Source organism: Erinaceus europaeus, chromosome 1 (assembly GCF_950295315.1).
Source record: "Erinaceus europaeus chromosome 1, mEriEur2.1, whole genome shotgun sequence".
NCBI lineage: Eukaryota > Metazoa > Chordata > Mammalia > Eulipotyphla > Erinaceidae > Erinaceus > Erinaceus europaeus.
In genome coordinates this window covers 69,743,096-69,762,165 of record NC_080162.1, presented here as the reverse complement: position 1 = coordinate 69,762,165, position 19,070 = coordinate 69,743,096, and the positions used below count along the sequence as shown (strand labels likewise).

Here is a 19,070-nt window from a genome sequence, read left to right as displayed (position 1 = left end):
AAGGAGACCACAAGCAATTCATTGTCACATCTTAGCTAAAACTAACCTTCACCAAAATACATCCCCAGGAAGTAAATGTTTCATAGGTATGAAGCTTCCCTTCACACCTAGGGTTGGATCTGGACAGACGTGATGGTTGCACAATGGTATCAGCGTGATAAATGCCACTTTAAAATGGCTGACAAGTGGCAGGTGGGAACGACAGCACATGTTCATGGGCTTAGATTCAAACCCCTGGCCACCACAAATGAACATATATGTGGGGGGACTTCAAGAGTGGTGGATAGATACGCTGCAGTGTCTCTCCTCTCTCCTCTCTCCCTCTGTCATCCTCTATGAAAAGGAAAGAAAAAAAGAGGAGGGGGGCTGGGAGGTGGCATAACTAGTACAGTGCACATGTTACAATACACAAGGACTCTGGTGCAAGCCCTGGCCCCCACAAGTACTGTACTGTAAGCAGTATAGAAAGTGTCTCTGTCTCTCTCTCCCCATCCATTCTCAAATTCTCTCTCTATCCAAAGTAAATAAATATAAAAAATTAAAAAGAATAAAATCTTGATCTTATTTTTTTAAAAAAGAAATGGAGGGGTGGGAGAGGGAGAGAGGGAGAAGGGCAGGGAGGGAGGGGGGAGAGAGAGAGAGAGAGACAGGGGGGGGGAGTACTCAGAAGAGGAACCATGTGGGCACAGAGCCTCAGTAATAACCCTAGTGGCTAATAAATACATAAAACAGTTAATTTATATGAATTTCACTTTGATATATATATATATATATATATTTTTATATTCTTTATCCAAGAGTAGATGCCAAGTTAAGAAATTCTGGCTGAACATAAGCAGTGCCAAAATCAGGCATGTGTTTTGGATAACCACGCTGTGACAGAAGAGACGAGATGATGACAGATCCTTCATGAGACTTCTTCTGGACAAGAAGGGACAGTGGTCTGGGTTTCACAAAGCTCTGGTTCATGAACACAAGGATGTGGGTTTGAAGCCAATAGGGGTTGCTCTAAGGGCAGCCTCAGGATCCCAGGCTCTAGAGGCTGGGCACAGGGGAGACACACGCCAGCCCTAGACTAGATGCTGGGTATGGAGGGGAGCGTCCATGCCGCTGCTGAGTTCACTTATCTGGGAAGATGAGTTAATGGAGTGTCACTGCCAGAGACACAGGTGCAAAGAGAGGAGGAAAGTATAGCAAAAGACTGTAAGTTGGATTGGGGAGATAGCAGAATGGCTCTGCAAAATACTTTCATACCTGAGGCTCTGAGGTCCCAGGTTCAATCCCCTGCACCACCTTAAGCCAAAGCTGAGCAGTGCTCTGATCTTTCTCTGTATCTCTATCATTAAAATAAAATTAAAATTAAATAAAAAATGTTTTTTTAAGTCAATTCCAAATTCATTTGATCCACAGAAACCCTCTCATAAAGGAAGGTTTTACTGTCATGGGTTGGTGTAACACATTAATTTAATTACAGTATCACTGATCTCAATAACCTACCATGACTTCTAATCTGTTTCTGTAGCTCACGTCAGCCCTAGGTCCTTGGAGCCTACTGCCATCCCCATCAGCATCAAGTTCCTGAGCTGAGCCACTATCTCTCTCCTACATTCATTCAACCCCTATGGGAGGAGACCACAGAACTTTCCCCAGCTGGGAGTAGGAAGAAACCAAAAAGGTAGGACTTTCTGGAACCACTGAGAATGAAAAAGGTGCTGACTGTAGAGAGAGAGCAATTTGGCACCAGAAAGAGAGCAAGGCCCCTGGGAGGTAGGTAAAAGGCATTACTTCAACAGCACTAGTTTGTCTTACTAGTACTTTTCCTTTGTTTTATTAAAATTAGCTGTTTTGGGGGCCAGGTGGTAGCGCGTGTCCTTGAGCACACATGTTACAGTGTGCAAGGACCCAGGTTCAAACCTCTGGTCTCTACCCACAGGGGGAAAGCTTCACAAGTGGTGAAGCAGGTCTCTAGGTGTCTCTCTCCCTCGCTATCTCACCTCCCCTCTCAATTTCTCTCTGTCTCTATCCAATAATAAGCAAATAAAATATTTTAAAAATTGGCCATCTTGATGGTATCTTTTCTTCAATATTTAAACATGAAATTTAATTTTAAAAATCAAATGTTAAAATCAACTCTTTGGGAAAGACACTGTGAACTTTTTCCCTCCAGAGAAAAGGACAAAAATGTTACTGATACTATCCTGTGTTTCACATCTTCAGATCACTAAATATTAGTCCAACTGGCAAATACAAGGCGTAGTTGGAAAGCTTTCTAAACTGAATACAGTCAAGTTCTCTTTTGTGTTATTAACAGTACCACAGATAAAGAGGGGAAATCTTGGCATCTTTCATATCTGGAAATTGATCGCGTTTTACTTCTATTTTTAAAATTCCACTTATTTAAACCCTTTGGAAACAGGACGTCCTTTCACTCCCCAAAATTATTTGAATCCGAACTGTGGCTTTATTTATTTTTTTCTCTACGCTAATATTGCACAATCACTGTCATATTTGTGTGGTTGGCTTTGACCATAATATGCAGTGCTATGTTGCCCTAGGGTGGGAGAGTGTGTCCACTGCTCACTGCACAAATGTCTTTCTTGTTTAAGTGTCTTTTGATGTTTACTAACAAGCTAAGGTAATACTGCTAAAGCATCTGATTCTAAATAGTAATCCTGAGATGCTCAGAAGAAAGAATGACAGGCACCAACAACAGCAAACCCATTTCAACTGACAGCTCAAAGAATCTGTGATTTTACAAGAATATATGATTCAGTTGTCTGGGAGGTGGTGCAATGGATGAAGCACTGGACTCTCAAGCATGAGGTCCCAAGTTCAATACCCAGCAGCACATGTACCAGAGTGATCTCTGGTTCTGGTTCTGGTTTTTCTCTCTCTCTTTCTCTCTCTCTAGCTCCTTCCCTCTCTCTCATTAATACATAAAAAATATTTTTAAAAACACTATTTATTTAAAAAAAAGAAGAAGAAGATATGATTCCGAGGCAATTTTATCACCTGCAAGGAGAAGGATTTAGGCACCTAGGAATCCCTATGCCTCTGACTAGGGGTGTTTAGAACTCAATTTATTATCTATTTGAGATCTGGTAAAGTTCATCTTCCACTATCATGTGTCTTTTAGCTAAGTGGACCCTCTTATAGTAGAACAATCATTTTCAGAACAGTGACAAAGTTCCTCAGACTAGAGGAACTCTTTTTATGCTGTCCTATCCTCTCCTATACAAACATACCATTGTTTCCTCTGGCATCGACATAAATTCTAAAATTAAAATGTCTCTTAAATCTAGCCTGTAACCCAAACCCCTTTTTAATGAATATGCAAAATCCCCACCTACCTTCAAAATTAGTTGAAATTTCAAAATTAACCACCATGAAAAATATGAGTATTAAACTATATACTAAATACCCAGTGGTTCATCAGTCTTAGGTTATGATAACCCCAAAAGGTTATCTTGCTACTTCCATTTCACTCCAATAACACATTTGTACCATAATATCTGAGGGGTAATGTGAATGCTTTCAAACAAGTAAAATTGGACAGAGGAGACAGCATAGTGGTTATGTAAAAAGAGTCTCTTGCCTGAGTCTCTTAAGGGCCCGGGTTCAATCCTTCATACTACCATAAACCAGAGCTCAGCAGTTCAATCCTCCACACTACCATAAACCAGAGCTCAAACAAAGAATAACAACAAAACAAAATAAACAAACATGTAAAACTGGGAGTGGGGGTGGAGGCTAACTGGACAGTTACAGCCATGCAGCCTCATATAGCTTCCTACTCAAGTATTTTACCAGCTTCTGACAGGAAATTGGTGTTTTCTCCAACAGAATTATGGGTCTAGATTATGCCAGAGACTAAACTAATGTGAAATATCCCACATCTAATTGTTAAAAGCTCAGGAGCTCCAGCTCTGACATCATCTCCCCAGACAATACCCTGAGTCCACCTACATATCAGACATCAGGCTCAGGCAAAAACTAATAAAGACATGGGCCTTTTGGAATATACCTAAAATAGACCTACTATTTCCAAAACGGAGGCCCCCCCCCAAAAAAAAAAAATCTTCATCTGCAATTTTCCAGCTTTTAGGTTCATGATTAATGAACAATTTGTTTGGCTTTATATGTTAATTCTTTTTCAGCCACCAGGTTCCAGATGCTACCATGATGCCAACCGGATTTTCCTGGACAGACAACCCCACCAATGTGTCCTGGAGCTCTGCTTCCCCAGAGCCCTGCCCTACTAGGGAATGAGAGAGATAGGCTGGGAGTATGGTTCGACCTGTCAACACCCATGTTCAGCCGGGAAGCAATTACAGAAGCCAGACCTTCTACCTTCTGCACCCCATAGTGACCCTGGGTCCATACTCCCAGAGGGATAAAGAATAGGAAAGCTATCAGGGGAGGGAATGGGATACGGAATTCTGGTGGTGGGAACTGTGCCCTCTTATCCTATGGTCTTGTCAGTGTTTCCATTTTAAAAATAAATTAAAAAAACAAAAACAAAAAACCTCAGGAGCCTGCCTACCTAGCTTAGAAGAATACAGGCTAGGGGTGAATGGTGAGCGGTTGAGCTGGTAGAAACACCTAAAAGAAAAAGAAACTTTTAGTTGCCTCAGCAAAACAATAACTACTAGAAGGAATGACTCTAAGGCCTCAGGATGATCCAGACAGGAAATGAAGAGGACTCTGAGAAAGCAGTGGCAGCAGGAATGGGGCTTAGTGTCTCATCACATCTGTTGTTGTGTAGAGCACAAGGTAAAACACAAAGAAGAGCAGAATGAACAACATAATCCTTTCTAGGACCATGATCCTATGGATCTGGCACAAAAGAAATGATCTGTCGAGATCAACTTTGTCAGCTTGCTCTAGGAAGTGACTGCAGCATTGTTATTCTATGCCCATTTTAACTTTTTCAGGAATTTTAAACTTTTTTTTTTAATTTTTTTTTTTGTACTTGTGTATATACTGTTTATGTTTTTGTCTTAGCTACAGTTTATTTTTTAATTCATTTATTTTTTAAATATTTTATTTATTAACGAGAATGATAGAAGAGAAAGAACCAGACATCACACCGGTACATGTGCTGCCGGGGAATTTTAAACTTTATTCAGGAAAACTGAGAGCACCCACATGTTGGGAGTACACGTGGGTCATGAGAAAGGGAGAAAGAGACAAAGAGTGAGAGAGAGCCATTTACTCACCGTTGGGAGGCCCCCCAAGGTAGTGAGAAAGAGCCCTATTTACACCAAACTGCATACACCAGAGGGATTTCATATTACTAAAATCTTTCAACTACCAAGACTTCATTTAAATTAACGCTACAGTAAGTAAAACTACAACTTCAAAACTTAAGCAGGGGAAAAAAAAAGATTTTAAGAACATCAAAAACTCTATGATGGGGGGGGGGGTAGTTAGCGTCATGGTTATGCAAAGAGACTCTCATGCCTGAGGTTCTGAAGTCCCAGGTTCAATCCCTTGCACCACCACCAACCAGTGCTCATCTGATGATTTAAAAAAAAAAAAAAAAAAAAAACTCTATGAGAGGGATTTTTTAAAAAACATTTTTATGTTAGTAATTTATGATTGGTTTCTAAAACCATTGGGTTACAGGAACATTTTCCTACTGCATTTAATGCATATAAATCACCGTAACCCCACCAGAGTTCTAGACCCACCAACAACCATCACAGTGAAATAGAATCTCTTAATAATAATTTTAAAAAATGGCTTGAATTCCATTTTTTCAATGTTTTATCTCAAAACACATACTGAAAGACTCCTTTTCTAAGATGTTTTCTAGTGTATACAATCTCAAAAACAAACAAAACAGCCTCTTGATTATCTAGGCTGTTGCTGACCTGTCAAATATCTTTTCCTCTAAACTATAACCGTTACGTAGTAGACTGGAACTCTCAATATATGGGGGGGAAAAAAAAGACAAATTAAACCAATTCTTTAGGCAAGTTCCAGTGAACAGTCATCCTCAAATCCTTCCTTCGCAGAAGGACACACTGCTGATTCCATGATTTATCTTTACTGAATGGGAACATTTTCCCAAGATAAGTATTATTACCATCCAGTTGAGATCTAACACTCTAACCCTCTATTTAGGACATACACCTAATATTAAAAAGTCCTTAAAAGTTTACAAAAGCTGGGTAAGGGCAAGAGGCCAGCACACTTTAATGGTGGCCCTTTTGGTCACTACTAGGCCACCCCATCATCCAGGGCCCTAGTCAGGGAATCCTGGGATTCCCATACAGATATGATGAATCTAAACCTCTAACAGATCCCTCTCTCCACCACCACTGGTCATCTCCATCAGGAATAATATCGTAAACCTCTTATAGACCTATACAGGACCTTGCCCTCAATGTAAAATAACAATGGTAGAAACTGCCCCACTCTCCAAAGGGAGGCTGGGTCAACATACTCTACCAATTGAGGAAGACTGGTCCTGAAATGAGTTCAGCCTAGAATGTTCCTAGATATGAACATGGAATTCAAGTTCAGACCTGGTATGCATGACCTCTGTGCAAATCTCTTCTTAATTAGTGAATTATAAAACTGTTTAGGTCCCACCTAAGATCCATGGTGTATCTTATATTGCTTTTGCATGCATCTTTAATTCCACTATCCTCTCTGGTACTCAACTGGCAAAGGTCCAACCCTGACTAAATCCAACAGTCCATTCTTCTTCCTCTTCCTCATTATCATCATTACTAATCATTTAATATTGATTTACAAAATTATAAGGCATTTGGTACAATTAGACACCTTTCCCACCAATAGAGTTTCATGTCGCCATTCCCTCTATTGAAATCTTCCATTAGTTCTCCCCAAGATGACAGATATGGACTGATCATTATTTTTATATTTATCTTTATATATATTTGCCCATTTTCTCCATGGTCCTACCTTCTCTTATTTTTTCACCATCTTTTCTCTCCTGGTCCTGATGGAGTTGGGAGTTCAGAGCCCTCTTCTCATCTTCCCCTATCATTTCTCCCCCTCTGGGAGTATGGATCAAACTTTTTTTTTTTGGGGGGGGGGATGCGGGCACAGGTGGAATTCTGGCTTCTGCGATTGCATTCCTGCTGTACATAAATGTTGGCAGGTCAATCTATACCCCTAACCTGTTTCTTTTTCTTTGTTGTTATAAGTTGCTGTTTATTTTGCTTTTGCATTGATTTTTCATGAATATTCCCCAAATACAATGCATAGAATGTCATTCCCCCCCAGCCTGTTTCTGTCTTTCCCTAGTGGGGCAGGGGTCTGGAGAGATGAGGATCCAATAGTTCATTCTTATTCCCCATATTGTACTCTTCAATGCCTTCTGCACTGGCTCCCTGCTACTTCATCAACAACCCCTCCTTACCCATCCCCTTTGCTTCAGCCTCCACATCACCAAACATTAAGGATTTCTCATCACTGGGTCCTCAGATATACTCTCACCCTTGAAGACATCTACCTTTCCCCAGGTGATGCCATGCAATACCATAGGCTTCTGATAGATAGCATCTCCATGCTGTCATTGTGTTACTCTCCCCCATCACCCAAACCACCACCGAGTAAAGACCTCAGCACTTAATTTCTAACTACATGTCTCCATGACCAATACTCAATTCTTTTTATTTATTTATTTAAGAAAGGAGACATTAACAAAATCATAGGGTGGGGGGAGGTACAACTCCACACAATTCCCGCCACCCAATCTCCATATTCCATCCCCTCCCCAATAGCTTTCCCATTCTCTATCCCTCTGGGAGTATAGACCCAGGGTCGTGGGTTGCAGAAAGTGGAAGGTCTGGCTTCTGTAACTGCTTCCCCGGTGAATCAATTCTTTTTTTGCTGTTGTTGTATGCTTTACATTGGGTTCTAGTTCTCCCCCGCCAAGAGAATTGGATCAGTCCTGCTAATTTCGCGGGCCCGCTTGGCCCCGCTTGGCCCCGCCCCAAGGAACCCCGAGAGAGGGTTCCTGAGTTCCAGAGAGTGGGAGAGTTGAAGAGTTGCAGAGGGCCAGAGATCCAGAGTTACAGAGTAAGAGAGAGTGCTTGCGCCACCGCAAAGAGACAGCAGAGTTCTGTTTGGTGATTAGTTCGTCTTACTTTATGAATCGTTGCTCCTGAATAAAGAAATACAGCTTCCCTGCCCAGCCGTTGTCTCCGCGTCTCTGTTACCCGCCCGTGAAGCTAGCCTGGCCAGCTAGAGCCTTCGGAATTTAACAACATTTTTTAAAATATGTGTTTTATTTATTTATTCCCTTTTGTTGCCCTTGTTTTATTGCTGTAGTAGTAGTAGTTGTTGTTGTTGTTATTGATGTCGTTGTTGGGACAGAAAGAAATTGAGAGAGGAGAAGAAGACAGAGAGGGGGAGAGAAAGACAGACACCTGCAGACCTGCTTAACTGCCTGTGAAGCAACTCCCTTGCAGGTGGGGAGCCGGGGCTCGAACCAGCATTCTTAGGCCAGTCCTTTCGCTTTGCGCTGCCTGCACTTAATCTGCTGCACTGTACCGCCTGACTCCCGACCAATACTCAATTCTAACTCTGCCCCAACTCCTAGGTTACTCACCCCAATCTCCATCCTCATAGTTGGCCAGTTCATCTTCTAGAAGTTCAAGGAGGGCATCTGAAGCTATGTCTTCCTCCTTTCTTACTGTCACACCCTTGTCCAGTGCATTGGCTCTGGGGTCAGCACTCCTCCAATGCCTGACCATATCCTACTCACACACTATGGGTTCTCATGTCTGAACTCCACCAGCAGGACTTGGCAATGCTTTCCCCTCATCCCCTTGACTTGCTCCTATATCTAGACATATTTTAGAACTTTGATGTCACCTGCCCTGGGAGTTTCCAGCTGCTTGACCAGGCCCACCTATACAGAACTGGGCAACGGATCATGAAGCCAATACCAGTTGGTGGCCACACTTGTCTTACCTACTTTTTATGCAGAGTCTGGGCAGTCCCCGCCACACTGTGGGCCACATAGCTCTAAAGAGAGAGCATGAAGGGAAGCTGAAGCTAATTATAAGTTTGTAAGACTATAGAAGTAGTTTCTTCCCTTCTTTGAAACTTTTGAACCACTAAAGCTATTCCTTAGCCCAACCCCTGATATCTCTAGAATAAATTATGTGTTTTGAGGTCTTATTTCAAGAGAATGAGACACAACTATTCTCAGAGGCTGTCAGAAGCCACAGGGGGAAAAAAAAAAACAGAAACTTAAGGAATTTTAAACACCGTGACCAATTCTGAACTCAACAGTGGGACAACCATGCGCTGGATCAACAGGCTGTATTAGTTCAGGCTATTATCTTAGTTTCCCCTGGACGCCCTTACAGGAGACCTACTAGCCGAAGAGAACCGCAGCGCAAACACAGGCCTCTTTCTGGCTGTACTTCTACCGGTGTCCAAAGGGAATGGCAGGTCTTCAAGACCTCTTGCCATGTTTTTCCGGATCCTATTTCTTACCACATAACATTCACCCCTATTATACATCTGAGGTCCCTATGAAAGCACACAAATTTGCCTCTCAAGATTCCTATGATGTAAGAAGATCTTTTTCTATGTTTCCTCTACTTAATATCAACTCTGGTCACATAATCTAATTCCTATGAAGCCTGAGGCTTCGTATGTCTCTTGTTCTGACTTAATACCAGTTATCAATATTATTAGTTGTACTTTATTATTCTGTTTCTATTGTGGATTTATTATTTTTATTTAAATTTTTTTAATATTTATTTATTCCTTTTTGTTGCCCTTGTTGTTTTGTTGTTGTTGTTGTTGTTACTGATGTCCTCGTTGTTGGATAGGACAGAGAGAAATGGAGAGAGGAAGACAGACACCTGCAGACCTGCTTCACTGCCTGGAAGCGACTCCCCTGCACGTGGGGAGCCGGGGGCTCAAACTGGCATCCTTATGCTGGTCCTTGCACTTTGTACCACCTGCGCTTAACCCGCTGCACTACTGCCCGACTCCCTATTTAAATTTTTTTCATGGATATGTAAGAAGAAACTGATTCCTTCCCAAGGAGGTCTTTTCAAAAAGCAGCAATAAATGAAGAGATAGTATAATGGTTATGCAAAAGATTTTCATGCCCGAGGCTTAGAGATTCCAGGCTTATTCCCAAGCATAGCAATAAACCTGAATTGAGCACTACACAGGTAAAAACAAAATGAAAAGGTGAAAAACAGTTTCTAAACTTCTAAATTATCAGCATTTGAAACAATGTAGGGACCAATTCTTTAACACAGAATACCTAAGAGATGTTCTAATGATGAGATCCTTAACACCAAAGGTCACAGCACCCTAATCCAGAACTGGTCCTCCTCCTCCTACCTGGACCCCTGATTCCCAGAGTTCCAGCTCACCTGTCTTCACGTACCTCAACAACTCAAAGCCTGAAGGACCAGACCATCAAGTAAGACAAGAGCTAAGCACTAGTCTTTTGTGAGTCTCAAACCCAACTAAGAAATTTAATTTCAGGTTTCACTTTAGGGTAGAAGAGATAGCGTAATTGTTATGTAAAAAGACTTTCATGCCTGAGCTTCCAAAATCCCAGATTCAATCCCTGGCACCACAGTAAACCAGACCTGAGCAGTACTCTGGTAAACACACACACACTAACCACATACGAGGGCAGCTACTGTGTTGAACACTGCAGAGACAAACATGCAGAGCTGCCCTAGTTGGTTATTCTTCAATATTTACATTTTTCAGAGCCAGGATGAAGTGAAGCACTAAGCAGGCAGTGTTGCCCTGGTCCCCAAGCTGCGTCACCGTGTCTGGGCTCTTCCAGCAGTCAAGACCACCCGCAGCCTCCTCTCTTCCTGTGTTCCATCTCTCTCCCTCTCCTTTCCCCTCTCTGTCTCCAGCTCCCTCTCCACAGCATCCCCTCCCACAAATTCAGTCACCACCCCAGCAAATTCCAAATCTTTCAGCACTCCTTCTCCCTCTCTAGTCCACACACCCATCACCTGCAGGGCGTGGTAGTACCAATACTTTGGTTCCACAACTGCCTCAGATGAAACCTCCAAACCCACCATTTTCTCTAAATCTTATGCTTTCTGCACAAAAATATATATCTCAAGTTCTAGCGTCACCCTAATCTCTCCTAACCCTTCTTGTAGTCATCAGAAACCAGCCACTCTTGCCATCATTATGTGTGCGTCTCCAGCTAGACACAGGTCTTTCATTCTTTCCTTCCTGATCAGTCACCCCAGGAGGATCTTCTCCATTGCACCATATAGAAACTCCTATAGCACCGCATACTCCATGCTGCGGAATTGCTTGCATGCTGCTGGCTAACTTGCTATTTGAGGGCAAAGAGTAAGTTATAAAGTTTTATAAACCGGCCACCTGCTTGCTATAAGCATGTGCACTATATAAATACTTGCCAAGTGATTGCCGATGCCTATTATCAACAGACTATCCCCTACCCACCTAATTCATATACTGAAGCCTTAACTACCAACATGACAGTATTAGGAGGTGGGACCTTTGGACAGTAGTTAGATGATGTGGGATCATGAGGGTAGAACCAACCCCCTCTCCACAATGGAATTCCTCAAAAGGGAAAAAACAAACTGATGTGTCATCACTTTTTCTTAGTGAGGGCACATTAAGCAATCTTCAAGGCTAGGTGGTGGCACACATGGTTAAGTGGCACACTTGGTTAAGCACACATATTACAGTGTCCAAGGACCTGTGCTCAAGCCCCTAGTCTCCACCTACAGGGAGGAAGCTTCGCAACCAATGAAGCACTGCCCCCTTCCCTCCCTCTTGATTGTTCTATGTCTCTATCCAATTTAAAAAAAAGTCTAAAGAAACAAAAAATCAGGACAGACGGCAATCATCTAGGCTGGGGCAGTAGCTCAGGTGCACAGTGTGCTGCTTCATCAGGCATGTAACCCAGGCTCAAGCCCAGACTCCCATCATAGTATTGAAGGAAGCCTTGGAGCTGTGATATTCTCTCCCTCCTTCCCATCTGAAAAAGTCATCCTGGTGTGGTTAAGTCCCCCAGAAAACAAAAAGGCAATCATCTGAAAGTCAGGAAGACAATCCTCACCAAGAACCCAAACTGTCAGTAACTTTTTCTTGAGTTTTCCAGTCTCTAGTACTACAGGGGAAAATGATTGCTGGTTGAGCTCCTGTCTGAAGTACTGTTGCTTTCTTAAACCCTAAGACAGCAGGAACCCTCCCCTTTCTCTAGAAAGCCCATATTCCTCCTAGTCCTGAAACCTCTAGGGTGAGGCTCACTTTCCTACATGCTTCTCCCAATTCATACCAACTGATAACTGCACCTGCTGATTCCCACCTAATCAATGCAACCGGTACCACCTCGGCATGTTTCACTTCAGACTGCATCCAGAGATGTCAGGCATGGAATGTGAATCCACCAGCTTCATCACTCTGGTGAGATCTTTCCTAGCTCATAGGACTCCTTAAATTCTTTTCGGGTGGTACACTTCTTAACAAACCTCAAAACCTAGATACAGACCAGGGTCTGTGAGATGGGGCATACGTACATATATCCAGAAGTTCAAGCAAGCAGAAAGACCTAAAAAGACACCATAAAGTACCTAATGAAATAATTTCTACTTAGACCTAGATACCCTCCTCACCTACCTTCTATTGTATGTCCCTCAATCACTCCAAAGCTAACCTTGTCAGACAAAGTAAGGATAACAAAAGCTGAATAAGGTTAAAGAATAGGAAAGAAGGTTAAATAGGAAAGCTATCAGGGGAGGGAATGGGATATGGAGTTCCTTTGGCAGGAATTGCACCCCTCTTATCCTATGGTCTTATCAGTGTTTCCATTCTATAAATAAAAACTTTTTTAAAAAATGTGTGTGTGTGTGTGTGTGTGTGTGTGTGTGTGTGTGTGTGTGTGTGTGTGTGTGTGTGTGTGTGTGTGTGTTAACCATTTCATTAGGGGTAGTATGGGCGAATAATGTCCTTATTTTTATTCTATCAATAAGATGCTTTCTAACAAAACTTTCCACAACTCTAAGTTCCACCACATGAATGATTTCTTTATAAATATTCTGTGCTGAGATTTTGTTTTCTTTTTTATTTCATCTTCTTTTTCTTCCAGTAGAACTAATATTAACACACTTCTTAGCTTTCTTGATTCCAAGTCATTCTGATGATTCATGTACTGACCTTTTACAGTCTCTCCCTTGACATCTCTCTCCACCCAGCAGTTCAACCCCCCCATGATTCCAACTATAGCATTATGCCTCTTTTTCTTCCCTCTTTTTAATGTTCACTTTTTTTTTTTTTTTTTTTTTTTTAACAGAGCACTGTTCAGTTCTGGTTTATGGTGGTGTGGGGGATTGAAGCTGGGACTTTGGAGTCTCAGGCATGAAAGTCTCTTTGCATAACCATTATGCTATCTACTCTCCACTCTAATGTTCACTTTTATAGCTAGAAATCTGGGTAAAAAATTTACTAAGTCCACTAATTAAATTCTAGTGTTAAAGCAACCTTATAGTCACATTATACTTACACCCAAATACAGATTGTATCCACATTCCCAGTTGCTGTAGAGTTGCAGGGATGAATGAGTCTGAAAATTAATATTTTGAGGAACGCTGGCTGCCCTTACCAAAACACACTACTGAAAATATAATCAAAGAAGAAAGGTTCCAAAATAGGCAAACCTAAAACTAGATAAACATTTAAAAGAAGCAAACCAACAAATGGACTGGCAATGAGACTAGCAAAACTCTCCCAAATCCCTACTTCAATCACCCACAGGACCATATGCCAGAGCTAAGCGCTGCTCTGGTTAAGGGGTGGGGTGGGAGGAGAGCACATACTTCTCAGAGTGAGGAAGTGGGTGATGGAGAGAGGGGAGGATATCTTTAAAGGAACCACCAGGAGAGGACTGACTCTAAATGAAAATTGAACAACTGGGAAATATATTATTAGTAATCTGGGAAATAATGCTGGGAAATCCATCAAGAAAGTAACACTCAGAAAGTCATGAAAATCAGTGAAAGAGAAATGAAGACAAATTAGGAAGCACTGGTATATAATTATATAATGAAGGTAAACCCAACAACTGGAAACAAAATACAGCCATTTTCAGATAGATAAAGGCATAGGCAGCAACCATTCTTAGACACTCAGTGAATTTTTAAGAAAAGTGAGAGTCAGATGGCATACCCAGCAGAGCACACAAGCTATCGTGTGCCAGGACCGACCTGAGTGCAAGACCCTAATTCCCACCTGCAGTGGGGAAGTAGTAGAACAGTGCTGCAGAGGGGTGAGTGTGTGTGTGTGTGTGTGTGTGTGTGTGTGTGTGTGTGTGTGTGTGTGTGTGTGTGTGTGTGTGTGTGTTTCTATTTATCAGAATAAAAGGAAAGAAAAAGAAAAAGGTGGGGGCTAGGCGGTAGCTCAGCGGGCTGAGCGCACATGGCGTGAAGCACAAGGACCTGTGTAAGGATCCCGGTTCAAGCCCAGCTCCCCACCTGCAGAGGGGTCACTTCACAAGTGGTGAAACAGGTCTGCAAGCGTCTTTCTCCACGCCTCTTTCTTCCCCTCCTCTCTCGATTTCTCTCCATCCTATCCAACAACGACAGCAGCAGCAATAACAACAATAAACAAGGGCTACAAAAGGGGGGGGGGGAATAGCCTCCAGGAGCAATTCATTTGTAACGCAGGTACCAAGCCCCATCGATATAACCCTGGAAGCAAAAATAAAATAAAATTTAAAAAATTAAAAAAAAAAAAAAAAAAGAAAGAAAGAAAAAGGTGAACTGAGGAGGAAAAGAGGGGTGCAAGAAGCATTAGTGAATTATTTTAAAACCTCAGGCCATAGAGATGGTCTCTTGGTATCTTCCCCACCCCCCATGCTCACCCTCCTTTCCTTGTCACCAAGGTTATTGCTGAGGCTCAGTGCTTACATGGTTCTACAATTACTGGAGGCATTTTCTTTTTGTGATACAGGTGACAGTCAAGAGAGAAAGGGGAATATGGAAGAAAGAAGGAAAGGTAACTACAGCACAGATCCACCACTCATGAAGCTTCCTCCCTGTGTGTGGGAACCAGGGACTTGAACCCAGATCCTCATATATATGATAATGTGTGTATCCTTTTTTATTATATGATGATGATGATGATGATGATGATGATGATGATGATGATGTCTCCAGGGTTATTGCTGGGGCTCGGTGCCTGCAACTACGAATCCACTGCTCCTGAAGGCTATTTTTTCCCTTTTGTTGCCCTTGTTGTTTATTGTTGTTGTGGTTATTATTGTTGTTGTTATTGCTGCCATTGTTGTTGGATAGGACAGAGAGAAATCGCAAAAGGACAGGAAGACAGAGAGGGGGAGAGAAAGACAGACACCTGCAGACCTGCTTCAGAGCCTGTGAAGCAAACCCCCTGCAGGTGGGGAGCTGGGGCTTGAACTGGGATCCTTGCACCAGTCCCTGTGCTTTGCACCATGTGTGCTTAACCCACTGCCCTACCGCCCGGCCCCTGATAATGTGTGTATTCTACTGAAAGAACCACTACCACCTGGCATACCCACATTCACTTTTTAAAGACAATCTAATTTAAACTTGAGCAACTGGCTTTCCTCTTCCCCTAGAAAACCTGTGTCAAACTTAAGACTTCAATAGGATAGAAAATTTAGTTGTTCCAAAAATTCACTTTAACAACTGAGAAAATGGCTCATTTGGTAGAGCACTGGATTTGAGTGCATCTGGCTTTTCTCTCCCCCTCCTTCTCCTTCTTTCTCATAAGTAATAGAGTAAAAGATAAATATTGGAAGAAAAGAGAGGAGGGAGAGGGAGAGAGGGAGAGTTTTACTTTACAGGAAGAAATAAACCATTTGTGGGCTAGTGGAACACTTCTCTGAGTTAGTAGAGTAAAAAATTAAAATGTAAAGCCCATGTTAAGTCAAGCAATGTATTGAAAGATTTTACATCCACATTTTTCTTACTAAGTAAATGCCAAAGTGTAGCGAATCCTAGAGTCGTTCTTTTCATTAGCTTCATTTTCAGTAGTAAGAGCAAAAGATCTTGAGGCAAATTCAGTCTAAAGAGTTTTTTGCTTTTTTTTTTTCAATTAAACCAACCCTTAAGATAACTTTATAAACCTCAAACTATAAATCCTACATCTAGAAAAATAATGTCACTGAGTACCTAAATGTTTTTGTTCAGCCTTCTCTATTCAATAACTTTCCCAGGTTAAAACAAAACAAAACAAACAATAACAACAACAAAAAAAACTACTACTTCTGTCTTGGACTTGGTCATAATATAAAGCACAAACATCTGAGCTCCCAACAAGTCATTCATCTAACCCCCCCACCCTACCCCAACCTTGCAATATAAGTCTGAAGTCAGGTTACAGGCTATTTCACAAGAGCACATCTTTAGAGATAAAATTAAGCCTTCTACATCTTCCATTACATGGTAAGTATTGGGTCTGTTCTTACAAATTCACAATAATGCTTCTTTTCTGAAGTTAATCCCATCAGGTGACTCTAGACAGAGCCAAAAAACAGTCAGCCAACAGTTCCCAGAGATTATATCCCATGAAAAGCATTTGGTTTCCAAATACCTTTAACCTTCACTGAAAACCATGAGTATTAACACTAATCCTGTGTGGATTCAATTTAAAAAAAGAAAAAAAGAAAAAACACTACTTTAGACTGGTTCAGGAAGAAAGGAAGACAGGTAATGAATGCTGTTACCGGAAGAGTAAAGAAAGTGGGGTGCTTCGCTTCATCTTCATATTTCCCTTCCGTTGAACTTCCAGGCTCCATGGATTTGGATGTAGTGTTCTTACCAATGCCCATCATGAAGAGAAAGGGGGTAGCGTAGTGACTGTTGGACTGGAGTGACTGAAACTGAAAGCTTATTCAAGCAGAGCCTAGGATCTGGGTTGGTTGTCGCAAAACCTTGAGCTTCCAATTTTCAGGCAGAGGTGAGTTCCATAAGTGCCATTTTTAGCACCTAGAAAAAGAGAAAGCAAGTCAAATCACACTGAAGAAACAAACCATGTCTTATTGTTTCCTGAAGAAAAGCCAGCATCTAAGTCATATCCATATATCCAAAAATTAACACTTTGAAGATCCCAGCACTCTTCATTTACAGTCACTAACAGATTCTGCATTAACTGTCTACCCCCAAGGGTCACTAAATTGGACAAAAATATCAGGGTCAAAAATATCAGAATACATAGGGTTGCCTTTAATATGCTACTACTATGTACCTTATCATCCAATACTATCTGTATTAGGAGCTATAGGGCTACTGCTCAGAATGATGCAGGTTGTGGTGCAGTGGAAAGCACACTGGACTCTCAAGCATGAGGTCCTGAGCTCAATCCCTAGCATCACATGTACCACAGTGATGCTCTGGAGTACTCTTCCCCTCTCTCTCTCTCTCTCTCTCTCTCTCTCTCTCCCCCTCCCCCCCTCCTTTTTTCAAATAATAAATATATTTTAAAAGAGCCTGACATGTGCAAGACAGAAAGTGAGTCTTAACTGCATCTAAATTTAGGTAGTTCTTTGTGGCTAGTGGAAACCATAACATAACTGTTTTACCGTAATCAGACAGATATTAAAATATTATTTCTAAATTCCCTACAGATGACCTCATGCAAAAGCATAAAAGTGGGAGAGAAGACAGGCAAGGATGAAATGACCACACAGAATTTCAGGAAGGTGGCAAAGTGAGCTTTTGAAAGGAAAGAGAAACACACACAAACACACCATTCAACTTCAATAAAATAGTATAAATCTAAAATAAATTCTAAAAGAGGGGCTGGGGGGTGGCACACCTGGTTAAGCACACATTACAGTGTGCAAGGAACCGGGTTCAAGTCCCTGGTCCTCACCTGCAGGGGGAAAAGCTTCACGAGTGGTGAAGCAGGGCTGCAGGCGTCTCTCTCTCTCTTCCTCTCTATCACGTCCTTCCCTCTCAGTTTCTGAGTCTTTCTGTCCAATAAAAGATAAGCATAATAAAAAAAATTTTTTTTTAATTCTAAAAGAGCAGTTAAATGAATGACTAAAAACTGGAGAGGCAACAAATCAGCACTACTAGACCCAAGATGGATCTGACACGCTGATGGGGAAAAAAAGCAATGACCCAACTGAGCAAGAGAAAATAAATAAATAACTATTGTAACAATTCAGTTAAGTTTTGGTAATACAGGAAAAAAATTTAATTCAAGTTCAAACAACGGACATTCAGCTTAGATAATAAAACAAGGACTACCCAAAGATCAACAAAAAACATCTGGAAAATCCGGTTTCAAAAATGAGAACACACAACGGATCCCTACAAGGATTGGCACATATATAACGAAACATGCCCAGGTATGCCTAAATTTTTATAATACAGAAAAACTACCACAAGTATGTAGGGGTGAGGAGGGACAAAGAACACTCATTGGCACTTAAGTTAGAATGATGTCAGATTGTAGCAGTAATTAATTTCCTAGCCAAGAGTTCTGCAAATGTGAAGACATACCCAAAAGAAGTATAGAAACACAAATCACAAATCTCCTTTTTAAAGAATAATCTTAGGAACATTTTCCATTTAGTAAATATGCCAGATAAGAGGGAAGAGGTGCTGAAATGTAAATAAGGGGAAAAAACCCGTAATTATGCAAAATCTGAGGGTTCAGTATACTGGAGGGCAAAAGGGAAAAATCAAAAGTAGCTGTCAAAACATCAAATGTGACTATGCAATAGAGTTGGGTGTAGTTTACCTCCATTAGATAACAAATTCAAGCAAAAACTGTGAAAGTCCAGGAACATACCTAAAATTGACTTCCTCACTTCTTTCAACACTAAGATCCCTATTCTCATCTGCTCTATACCTACTTTTTTGGTTCCTGTTCGTTAATCATTCTACCTTACTTTATACTTTACAATTATTCTGTCACCAAGTAGCAGATGCTACCATGATTCCACACTGACTTCCCTGGACAGATAACGTCACCAAAGTGTCCCAGAACCTCACCTCTCCAGAGCCCTGCCCAACTAGGTAAGGACAGAAACAGGCTATGGGGATGGATTGACCTGGCAA

At 41.5% G+C, this 19,070-nt stretch overlaps 1 protein-coding gene across 2 annotated transcripts in view; it reads right to left on the bottom strand.

Moving 5' to 3' along the window:
- Positions 1-19,070, bottom strand: part of SLC23A2 (solute carrier family 23 member 2) — a 155,246-nt gene that overhangs the window by 68,705 nt on the left and 67,471 nt on the right. For both annotated transcript variants that reach the window (XM_060186733.1, XM_007539560.3), the window contains one exon: positions 16,727-16,988. In XM_060186733.1, the coding sequence (XP_060042716.1) occupies positions 16,727-16,834 (108 nt within the window). In that variant the 5' untranslated portion in view covers positions 16,835-16,988. The remainder of the gene's footprint in view (positions 1-16,726; positions 16,989-19,070) is intronic.